Source organism: Cajanus cajan, chromosome 9 (genome assembly GCF_000230855.2).
Source record: "Cajanus cajan strain Asha chromosome 9, NIPB_CcT2T_4, whole genome shotgun sequence".
Lineage (NCBI taxonomy): Eukaryota > Viridiplantae > Streptophyta > Magnoliopsida > Fabales > Fabaceae > Cajanus > Cajanus cajan.
Window position 1 is genome coordinate 16,939,119 of NC_138525.1, and position 12,587 is coordinate 16,951,705.

At 27.6% G+C, this 12,587-nt stretch overlaps 1 protein-coding gene across 1 annotated transcript; it reads right to left on the reverse strand.

Annotated features, from left to right (window-relative positions):
• Positions 1 to 1,629: 1,629 nt before the first annotated feature.
• Positions 1,630 to 9,253, reverse strand: LOC109789612 (putative alpha-amylase 2). Its single transcript, XM_020348612.3, has 13 exons — positions 9,068 to 9,253; positions 6,230 to 6,314; positions 6,094 to 6,127; positions 5,743 to 5,780; positions 5,284 to 5,410; positions 4,948 to 5,174; positions 4,713 to 4,858; positions 4,492 to 4,601; positions 3,791 to 3,879; positions 3,370 to 3,492; positions 3,011 to 3,046; positions 2,155 to 2,253; positions 1,630 to 2,074 (listed from the first exon to the last, which is right to left on the reverse strand). Exons 2-13 carry the CDS (start codon positions 6,245 to 6,247, stop codon positions 1,883 to 1,885), a joined length of 1,239 nt encoding a protein of 412 aa, XP_020204201.1. The 5' UTR covers positions 6,248 to 6,314; positions 9,068 to 9,253; the 3' UTR covers positions 1,630 to 1,882.
• Between the last annotated feature and the right edge of the window lie 3,334 nt (positions 9,254 to 12,587).

A 12,587-nucleotide genomic window follows, 5' to 3' on the forward strand; every position in this document is an offset into this window, starting at 1 on the left:
TAATTTCCATTTTTCTAGTAGTGAATGATAAATTAGAAAATGAAGTCTATTAATAGAACAAATTGTCAAGCAAGGCTTTGTCTAAAAAAAAAAAAGAACAGGAAAGTGGAACGTTACTACTTTTAAGAACAAAGTCAACCATGGGATCGATGATTGGATTGCGGTATGTGCACTTGATTCAAGCTCAGAGAAATGAAGGGGATAAAGCACAAGTGGATAGTTTGCATATGATTGGTGTTAAAACTAGTGACATAATGGGTTTTGATTGTGGGTAAAAATAGCGGTCATACTGATCTTGGTTTTTGCAAGAAGGAATTGTGAAATCATATTGATCGATTACATAAAAGAGCTAAAATATAATATTGTGATGCCTTTGCTTTAATGTGTTATTTGCAAGCCAAGCAGACAATGATTAATGTTTCCAAAGCTCACAACCTAAGAGGATGGAAGATATATGTTTGTCTAACGGTGCTAATTGACTTGATTTCCATTGCTATGAAGATGTTGCATTTGACACTATATAAAAAGAACAAGTACAACAATCCTTTGGTTGTTATATTTTTGTTATAACCATTATGGTAAAGTTGTTATTTCTTTTCCTGTGCTTTGATTTTTTATGAGAAGACAGAAAGTTACAAATAGGTGTTGGAAACCTTTTAAGAATGTGTGTTTGGTAAGTCATGGTTTGTACTTCCAAATTCTTTTCATAGACATTGTTCTCCACACCTTCACCAAAATGCTTGTCAAAATGTTAACAAAGTTTTTAAAAGATTTCAAATCATTAATGTGTGACAATTGTAGTCTTGCTTATTTTTAAAATGAGTGGAAGGAAATTGTTGATAAATATGGAAATGCCAATAACAAGTTGGCTAAGTATGTTTATGAGAGGATGTGAATGTTGGTGAATACCTATATGTGGGAATATTTTTTTTGTTAGCATTAGAAATATTTTTATACCACAATATTAATTATTGAGGAAGGTTGAAATGATATCATTGTAACTTTTATCAATTTTTGTATTGTTTAATATCTTTTAATTAAATGTGAATTTTTTAAAACTTAGCATTATATTGAAAGTTTTTTTACTTCTGTATTATATATATATATATATATATATAATTTTATATTAATTTAAGATGATTTGATATCTCATTCTTGTAAAAAAAATTGACGTAATATATACATTTTAAAATATACAAAAATATGAATACTTTATTTACATTCAAATTATTTTTCAATTTTAACAAAATTTGATATAAACATACAAGGTAATATAAAGTTATAATTCAATAAATGTGTCGACGACAATCACATTTAATTAAAAATTATTGAGCGATGTAATTGTTGATAAAAGTTATACTAATTCGTTTGAATTCTGCTCTTAATTATTTATTATAAATCTGGAATATAATTTTTATATGTCAAAAAAACATTTATTTATAAAATAATTTATATTTAAAATATTTATTTATTATAAATTTTTGTTATGTAAAAATGAATATGTATCATATACATTACACAAATTAAAATACTAATTTAAAAAAAATGTTTTCTTTTCTAGATTTTTTATATATTCAAGTTATGCTTTTATATTTAAATAAACTTGTATACAATGCACAAATATTATGATTGGTTTATAACATAAACAAAGTTGCTTATTGATAATATTACATAATCAGAGTATGATTACACAATACATGTATGAAAAGCGACCACAATTGAAATGGGCTAAACATAGGTTGAAGATAAAAGCACCCAAAGGCAACTAGATGAAAGATTGAACTTCAATTTTACCTAGTATTATAAATATTAACATAAAAATAACATAAATTTCCTTCAATTTTGTGTGCTCCCGGTGGAGAAGGGTTATGCCAATGGAACACTACTTGTGCCAAACAACATAATTGTGGCCACTAGTTGATAATGTCCATTCCCTCCCGGATGGACACCATGAACCATTTCCAATCTTCACGCACACATTTCCCCCAATGATTGCAGAGTAAAGGTTGTGCTTGGCCTCCAGAATCTTAATAGGTGATCTACTATGAATACCTTCACGCTTGCGAACTTCAATCTGTGGTTTACATGTAAATTAGTTACCTAAAGTTCCTTTGTAAAAAAACATATGATCATGCTAGTAATTCTTTTACATACCAACTTCACAATCTGTTCTCGAATTGAGTCGCCCCAGTCATATAAGTGGTCATAAAAAACTGTTGGTATTCCCGGATGAGTCAATATGTATGCATACCCCTGCAAAATCCAAAAGTGAGAAGTACATAAAACAATTTATAAATATCAACGAACTCAATTTAATTAAAGTGAAATTATTTTGTGTATGAAGCTTAAAACCCGGGAAAAAAATGTTTATAAACTTGTTGTAAGTATTAATAGGCAAGTCATAACAACTTGGATCAGAACAATCTAGGAGGGAAAAAAACATTGTCATGTCTTCATGAAGAATCGATAAAGACCACAGACAAATTTAGTATTGTGTGCATGTTTGACCATTTTTTTTTATTAATGAAGAGTTGAATCAAAATTTTTAAAACGACATAAAAAAAAAAATCTATTTCTTGCTACTACACTATTATTTATCTTTACTAATATTCCTTATTAATCTGTTTAAAGTCAATGATTTGATAAGTAGTTTTGAATGGTCAATGGGTAACATGCACTAGTATTCTTTATAAACGACTAATAAGGAGAATACAATTTAAATTTATTTTCATCTTCTTTATGTGTCGGGAAAAGAAAAATAGAAGACATAATGAACAATAGTTAAGTGTGGTATAGGAAATAGACAAATAAAATGAGAATATGTTACCAAACTATTAACATGCACATTAGATAAACTACACATATAGGATGATAATATTATTAAATTTAAAATTATGTCAATCAAGTAACTAAAAATTTTTATGATTATGCACGTTAAAATTGTAAATAATTATCCTATGGACAGAAAAGCATTAATTCAATAGTCACTAATGCCCTAAAAAAGAAGTACCTCCATAATATGGTCTCTCGGGAAAGGCCAATGACCCTGCAAAACAAAAGCATAAGTTCAAAATCTAGTAGATAAGTAGTATAGAAAGAAAAGTTTTATGCATAAAACATAAAACAAATAATATAATGTCAAAGGAAATGGAATCTTTGGATATTGGCGCCAACAAATAAGTATATAAGAAAAATATAAAAGGGAAAAATAACCATACAAAACTAGTTGGAATTATTACAATGGACTGAAAATTTTGTTCCCCAGCACGTAATTAGTGCAGTAGAAACAATTAAGAATAAGAAGGTCGTAATATAATCGAAGAAGTGTCTTGTCTTGGTGTATGATTGTAAGTAAGAGTTAAGTTGTACCTGAGTTGAGCCTGTATCATGATTTTCTATGAATGTGACGGATCTTGATGGCCACCACCCGACCACACCTGGGGGCTTCCCTTGAGGATCACGCAAACGCCAAAATTCTCCCTTTACAGCTTCCTAAATTAACATGGGTTAGCAAACATAAAAATAAAAAATAAATAAATAAAAAGTTTGTTGATTTTAGAGAGAAATATAATTAAATGAATCAAATATCAAATGCTCTAGAGAGTGTCACAGTTTATAGACTTGATTGTAGACTTGATAATAGGTAGAAATCAATTATTAAATGGTAAAAAAAAAAAAAAAAAGTGGGGATTAATGAAAATCCTAAGTGCTTGGGAGGAAATGTAGCTTCCATTGGGATTTTTAAAACATTCACTAACATACTAACTACTATGCACAAAATGTTGGGTACCTGGAGAATCCCTTTTGTTGTAAAGTCAAATGCAGTGGAAAGTTGTCCAGTGCCATCGATCCAATTGATTATTCGCTGCCTGTGGCTATCTGGAGAAAATGGACCATAAGTGAACAAAAGGCTAAACAATGATAAGAGTACAAAGTGAAAAATACAATTAATCAAAGTCACAATTTGCACAAAGCTAATTCACCACACCATGACAAAAACATACTTCAAAAATAAAAAGAGTACCGGTGAAAATTGCCAACATTAACTTTACATTATAATTTAATTTCCAAAGAGATCAATAGTTTGTCACTTGTTCCAAAAATAGAAACCTAGAAAGTTGCAACTACTTCTAAGTTGTTTTATACTAATTTTAATTTGGTTTTTAAATAAATAAACTCCAAACTTGAACTTCCAGTACAATTAGGTATGCCTCTCAACCAAAATTAGTAGATATGTAAATTATTACTTGCACCCCAAAAAAAAACAAAATAAATCATTCTGATGTGTCTGTCTGTCTCCATTTCCATGTCATATCAATAAAAAGTTTTTAAAAAAACTTTTTTATAGGGGAAATAATAGAAATTTTAGAGTTTTTATTTTTTGTCTCATAAAATTTCTATATTTGGATTACCAATGTATTCAAATTTCAAAAAATGTGGATTTGAGTAATAATTATTTGCCAAGTAAAAATATACATTTAATCAATGTACCTTGGTTATAGTCCAATGAACCATTGTAATTGCATGTATCCCAATACTCTCCAACAGAGAATAAAGGTTTTGCTCCATCAATGTATTCTTTCACATATTTTGGTGAGAACCTATAAGTGACATATAATTTCAAGCATACAAAATATAACCATAAATCAAGAGGACATACTAAAAGGAAGCACAAAAAAACCCCAATACACATAAGGCATAACATGTCTTACCCTTTTGCAAAATCAAAACGAAAATCTTGAAAGCCTACATCATATCGTAACCAGCGAAGCCATCCTATGATATCTTTTCTTACAAAATCTTGAGTGTGGTCAATATTGGGAAATCCATGGAAAACGTCCCCTGTGCTTCGATTACCCTGAAATAAAACAAGACAAAGAAATAACAAGATGAACTTCTATGTAAGATTTAGATTAACAAATATTTATTGTATGCAACAAATGTTACCAATCCTCCGGTACATGATGTCACAGCACGTTCATCCCATGCTAATGGAATTCCATCAAAACGATTATATATCCCTCCATGTCCTTGGGTGGTGCCAACACGATGATTGATAACTATGTCAGCCATTGCTCTGACATTGTATTGCTTCATCTTTTGAAGTAAAGCTTTTAACTGACGCTCAGAACCATATTTACTATCAAGAGAGTAAAGGTTTTGTGGAGTGTAACCTGCACAAAATGGGGCAAGACAAAAATATTATGACATTTGAAGAGAAATATATATAAAACTCTTTGATCATATAATTTTATGTAGTCTATCTAAGATTATATATATAACCTTCAGGTGCAAATGATTGAGTTGGTGGTGGCAACCACACTGAAGTGAATCCAGCTTTAGCTATGTCACCAACTTTGCCTTCTAAATTATTCCACCAATTGTATCTGTGAGACTCCCAGTTGAATGCCTACAAAGATTTATTTTTAATGTTAACTCTATTTCATGAAAAGTTCTTTACCAAATGCTTCAATAAAGAGAAAAGAAGTGAAGTTCAGCCCATTCCCAATTTGTTTTTAAAGTAACAAAATTAGGTGTGTTTGCATTCATATCTACATGATTTTTCACGTTCAATTTGAAGTGATAAATACTAATTTCTACTTAAATAAAAAAAATTATATTTAAAAATTGATACAACTACACGCTATCATGACCATCATAACACAACCTTGTCAAGAAAAGTTTTGTATTATGAATAGGGAACTAAGCAAGTAAGGCTAAAACAGAGTCATTAAAATTCACCTGAAGAAGTATTTCTTTTCCTTCACGCAGAATTGCACCTGGTCACATACACAAAGATGGGGTAATTAGAACATCAACAGAGGCGCTATTAAAATATAACATTACCAGAGCAACGATAAATGGTTTTTCAAAGTACAACACATAGAAACAAGTCCTCTAATTAGAACAAGGTATTCAATATTCAAGCATTGAAATTTCTAAACTAATAATAGGAGTAGTTAGTTGATGTCATAGTTTATGCTAAAATTATATCTAAAACATATTTCTGCACACATACACTAAGGATTGTGCAGGGAAAATGATGTGGTTTAACCATTGAAATTCTCGATTTTTTAAGAGTCAAAAGCATACCGTGATCATTTCTTTGATTAGTTTGATCACCTTCCTGCTCGTCAATCAAGAACAAAAAAGTAAGGACATAAATATTATTAAAAATATATAAAAAAAAAAAAGGATAGAAAGAGAATGAAGATAATTTGGTGCATACGCTGCTTAAGTATCCCATATTTAACAAAGATTGTGAATATCGTAAATTGGTAATTGATTAAGGAATTGACTCGAACCGAAGTAACCTGCATGATCAAAAAGAAAAAAGTAAATAAATACAAGGACTATTGAATTTCAAAAATAAAAAATAAAAAGAGGCCCAGATAAGAGAGGAGAGAAATGTAGCATATTGATTTTTTTTTTTATATATTTTTTATGCATCAAACTCTCAATGACATGTTTAGAATTCTTAAATCAAAATTCCTATCCACTTAATAGTTAGCCAAAATTTAATAATATTTAATTTGATCTAGGATAACACACATAATATGTTTCAGTGTTATCCAAAATATTATTTTGAAAAATTATTATTATATAGTTCATATAATAAATGAATAGATTGTCAATAAATAAATATAAAATAAATTTTTATCTATAAATTTTTAACTTTTAGTTCAATAGATTTTGCTTAATAATTAGAAATCCAAGATGTAAAAAACTTAGCGAGCCATATCTTTTGCCCTGAGGAAAGAATTATTATTGTCTAAATGACTCAATACATATAAGAGAAATTGTTAATTTAATAAAATCTAGGGAGCAATTATCAATGATTGAGATATAGAAAAGTGAAACTAACATAATATTAAAGAAAATTAACTTGATCTGAGTCCAGATAAGTGGTTGGAAAAACATTATGAATTTTAGAGCCGTTTAGCTAAATAATTAGCAACACAATCGAGACATCATATTGAGAGAATCAATACAAATGAAAATTATTAACTCGATCGATAAGAATGATAATTAATCAATTCTCAATAATTAAAAATGATTATTAAGAGAATACTTGATTACACCACCATTCAAATCATGTGGCGAGGTTCTTATATTATAAATATATGAAGAATGTAACTATTTAAAATTAAATTTATTGATTTGTAAATGTAAAATAGGCGTTTAAACAATTTTAATAAGTCAAATCAAACATTTAAAAAGATTATATTATATTTATAAAAAAAATTATATTAAATAATAAATCAGATTTAAATTTTAATTTTATAAAATAAATTTGACATGTATATTCAAAATTTTAAAAATAACTTATTCTCTTTTCTACTAACAACCGAAAATTTTAAAAATAAAACTAATCATCAAGCCGATTAGGAGTTAATTCGATAAATCACTCTATTAAATCGCATAACCCAATCTTTATTAATTAAAAAATATTGTCATATATTTTATTAAATTTTATATCATGTCTTAAAAAGTCTTACAAAAATTATAATCAATATAAATTACCCGAATAACAAATTATAGATCAACTAATAATATACAATTAATTATATAATTTTAAATTAAAAATATATAAATTATTTAAGTCAATTATATAACACATTGATTTAATTATTGTTAAGATATTAAATAATTAAATTCATTTGATTCGAAGTCCTATTCTATCCAAAAATTACCTTTCTTTTTGTTTTTATAAAGAAACGCATAAAAAATACTTTATTATAAAAAATTAATTAAAAGCACCATATACTAGTGACTGTTAATAAAATATAATTAAGTATGTATAAATATATATAATATTTATGACTTGATTAATAATAAATTATATGGTGTAGTAGTCATGCATGCACTTTAGATCCATCAAACATAAGACTCTTACAACTGGCTACCCTTAACGTAACACTCTCACAATTGGATATCAATACCCTTCATCTACACCTCAACAGTGGTCCTTACCTTCATTCTGCAATATACCAAACTATATATAACTTCCCATTCATAGACACACATGCTCTCATAACATGGTCCCCACACATCAAACCCATCATCATTTCGCTTGTGTCTGTGTGTTAACCTTAAAAAACAATTCTTCAACATTTATTCTTTTTTTAATTTCATTATTAATATTTAAATTATGTATATAGAGACATAATTATTACCCTATAATGATTAAACTGAAAAATTATCATTTGAATTTATTATTTATTATAGTTTATAATAAAATTGTCTTATAGTTATTGAAAGTTTCATAATATATAGTATATCATATTTTATTGCAAAATCATTGTTTTTCTATAATTTTAAAATTAGAACAAGATAAGAAAATAATTGGATATTGGTTTTTTTAAATGTCATCAGTTTTTTCTGTTAGCAGTTAGCTTTTAGTTGTAATGACTATAAAAGGCTATTATTTTAGACAGAGTGACTATAAAAGGCTCTGTTGCATAGTCTTCAATAGTGAATTCCAAATTTTGTTTTACTCTTAGTGAGGAAATCTATAACTGAGTGCAGAGAGATTGTACTAAGATCATAATTTTATATCAATTAAATGGTTGCTGTAAATGTAGACTAGAGCACATTGCTCTAGCTAATTGAATCACCTAAAACTCTGATGTTGTTTTTCCTATTCTTCTTACTTTCTTGATCTGTTCTTGCTACTTTTAATCTTTTATTTCTATAGGAGCAAGGTTTGGTGGTGGTTTCTCTTCTTAGCTTAAGAATGATTTTCTTCTTTCACAAAGGCTGGATATTGCGAGAGATGAGACAAGCATGGTGGTGTTTGATTTTCAATCAAATCATGACAAAAGACCATCATCAACCAAATAAACTATTCTTACAAACATAATTAACTCCTCAACTACTAACATAATTTATACAACACAAAATAGGATGATCATTAATATATATAGAAGACTGAACAAGTTTAATAGCAAAATAAATAAACTACAGAGATTTAGTGGCCAAATCTCTCCCACTCTCATACTTTATAAATACAACACAAACTTTTGATCAATGAAATAAAGAGGTAAATTCCCACTCTCATACTTACCTCAACGTGATCTGATCTTCTGATCTTGGATATGGAAATTGAAAAGAAGGAAACCGAACAACAACACCAAAAGCTAGATCTTTCCGGCTTCTAACTAGTACGAAGTTTGTGAATTTTGTGTTTTAAATGAAAAGTGAGAGGAGAGGGAACAAGAGCTGTCGTGCAGCAGAGAAAATGAGAGTGAATGAAGAATTGTTTGACACTATATGGTCTTTTTATAGTAACTTGTGTGGTTGGAATATTTGAAAAGATAATATAAATAATTTTTAAAACTTTGATATTATCCAATTTAAGAAAAAATTGGATGCCAAGTTTTCAAACTTGCAAGGAAAGTACGCAGGGATTTATCCATTTTTTTTTTATAATTGAGGAGGAAATTAATTAATTAAAACAAAATTTAATTATAATAAATAAGTAATTGACTTTTTAATAGTGAAACTGTACCTTACCAGGGTTGTCCCGAGGAAGCCCACTCCACAACCAGATTTTAATTTTTCATATAATTATTTTATTTAAAATACTAATTAATTACCCAATAAATCAATTTTATGCTAAATAAATACCATTTTCAAAAAGTTTACCTTCAAATAATTTTTCCTGATTAAAATAGAATTATTATAATTATTTAAAATTTTCAAAATATTTTTAGGCCAAAAAATCTTTGATTGGACTTATACAGTCAATTAGGGGTTTAGGGTTTAAATATAGTTAACTTTTCTGTGCATATTTATAACTTAAACATGAAATTTAAATACTCATTTCCAATTTTATTATTATAGTTTCAGGGAAGTATGGACTATATTTTTTTTTTAATTTCTCGGTCTCTGAATCAGAAATATTAAAATTTTGACAGAGGAATGTTAATTATTCTAAAATCAATTGTATATTTACAATTTATGAATTGCTATCCAGACTATGTAACATATATTGAATAAAGACAAAACAATAAGCAGAAATATAGATTTTACAATATATCCATTTCAATTCTAGACGCTTCATTCGGCTTCTACAGTGAAATAATTTGGTAACATACTTTTCAGTTTAGTCATCGTATATGTGTATATTTACACGTATCAACATCCTTTCTATTCCTTTTTCTTTTTTTTTTTTCAATGACAAGTCTACTCTTCACTCTTCAATCCAATTGTTTCACTATAATGAGAGATATATACTTGTAAAAAGTATTTCGACTATTTAAATAAATATTTTACTTAAAATAATAAATGTGAATTTATTGTAAATAGTAAATTTATTTCAAAATGTGAAATTATTTATATTAACCCAAATTTTAATGGATCTAAGCTAGAATTATCAATTAGATAATACATTAATAATCTACTTTGTATTATGATTAAACCTTAACCTTAACTAGTGAAATGGGTGTTTGCGGCACATATTTTCAATAATGCCTCCAGGAGAGCTTCATCTCTTCCTGTAAGAACTTTAAAACTAGGTTCTCTAGAGTGACTATTAGGTAATTATTTTGTTTTTTTGGGAGAATAATAGGAGCTTATTCCCAATTTACTTGACACGTGTTCGTCAAGACTATAGCTCACTGTCAAGGGATGACCTATTAACTAAAAAAATCTTTAATGAGGTTACTTATAAGCAAACTTTTGTATCACATCACTGTCATATTAGCTCTGATTCACTTTATGGATTGCTTAAATTTTAGTAAAGTTGCTTGTAGAAGCGACTTTGTTAAAATTTAAGCAATTCATAAAATAGGCCAGAGCTGATATGACAGTAATGTAGTATAGGGAGTTGCTTATAAGCAACCCCATTACAAATGCTCTAAGGAAAAGATCAGGCTCGATCTATATTTGAAACTGCCTCAACACCTACCTCTAAGGCACCTCTTCAATTTGATTGAGTCGTTGTAGATCAAACATGTAATAGGTAAACTATTGTTCTGTTAATGTTATGCAAGTGAAAATCCTATTCGTTTGCAGGAATAATGGTTAACAAGGGAAAGGATGAGAACATCCAGAACCTACTTGCTAATTGAACATCCGAAACTTACTTGCTAACTAAACACAACAAACCTTCAATGACATGATACTACCAATAGGTAGATCGACAACAATGTTAGCACATTCTTTCTAATTCTCGATTAAAATTTATTAAAAATCATAAATTTTGTAATTTTCTTATATCATTTAACAAGTATTTTATGATATAATAATGAGAGAATTCACTAGAATTTGTAATTTTTAATTAATAATAAAAATATTAATAAAAAGTGTTAGAAATTTATGGTTTCTTTTATTCTTATTTAAAAAAATAAAATTAAAATAAGAAATAATTTAGATGAGTTTGCAAAATTTCATTGGAGGAGAAGTGCTGGGGAAGGCAGAGAGACGTGACCCGCTGCCTTTTGTCACTCAATGATGGGCTGAACAAGTTGAAGGTTACGTTATCCTTCCTTTGTTTATCTCTTAATAATGTTTTTTTATTTTGTTGGTGCCACGTTCATAGTTATCAAATATACAGGGGAGAAGGAAACGAAAGAAGGGATCATAGTTTTTCTCTCTTTCAAATACATCCCATTGTTTATGCAGTTGTATATATATACACGTGTTAAAATGTGGATAATATAACTAACATGTTAAAATATGGATAATGTAAGTAAAATCTTTTATAAGATATAAAAAAAAAAAATTGATCTTATTAATATTAAAATAATATTTAATTATCAGAAACTACATTTTATCAAATCATATTAATCTTTGATCATTATATTAACTTTTGATTATCAATTTTAGAACATTATATTAAACGAATTTTTAATTGTGAGTTTTAAAATATTGCATTAGGCGTGAAACGTGTAGATGATACGTTGGTGCCTCGTGTAAAATACTAAAATGGCGATGCCCATGCCTAATGTTGTCGATGTGGGATTTCAAGGGGCCGACCATAGAAGTCCAATATGGTGTGAGAGTTCTGCAACATCTATTTATGATGTTCTATCTTTGTCGCCCACAAAATAAAATATTCCATCCTTTAAAGGGCAGAGACGTGTGAAGAAAATTTAGAACCAAGATAAAAGGTTCTAAAAGACAATATAATACTAATAATAGTTTTTTTTTTTTTTTGAGTTGCAAAATCATTTAATAATAATTTTTAAAAATTATATTAACCTTCTCTCTTTTTCTTTACTTTTTCAAAATAAGAGTCATATTTTTTTATTTTATTTATATTACTACAATTCTATAAAATATAAAAATAAAATAAATGAATAGTAAAAGATAAATAAGAGAAAATGATGAAATAATAGATTTTTTTCATTTTTAATATTATCTAGTACAATAATTTAATAACAATTATTAACTTTAACAATCTACTTCAAGGTTTCAAAACAGAGCCTGTTGAGAAATTTTGGAACCTAAGAGAAAAAATTTTAAAAACAGTTAAAATAATACTAAACACTCAACATTACTAATTTATGTCAATATATATCTATATATATAGAGAGAGATAATTTTGGAGTCTAAGGAAACTATTTAAAAATTTTAATATA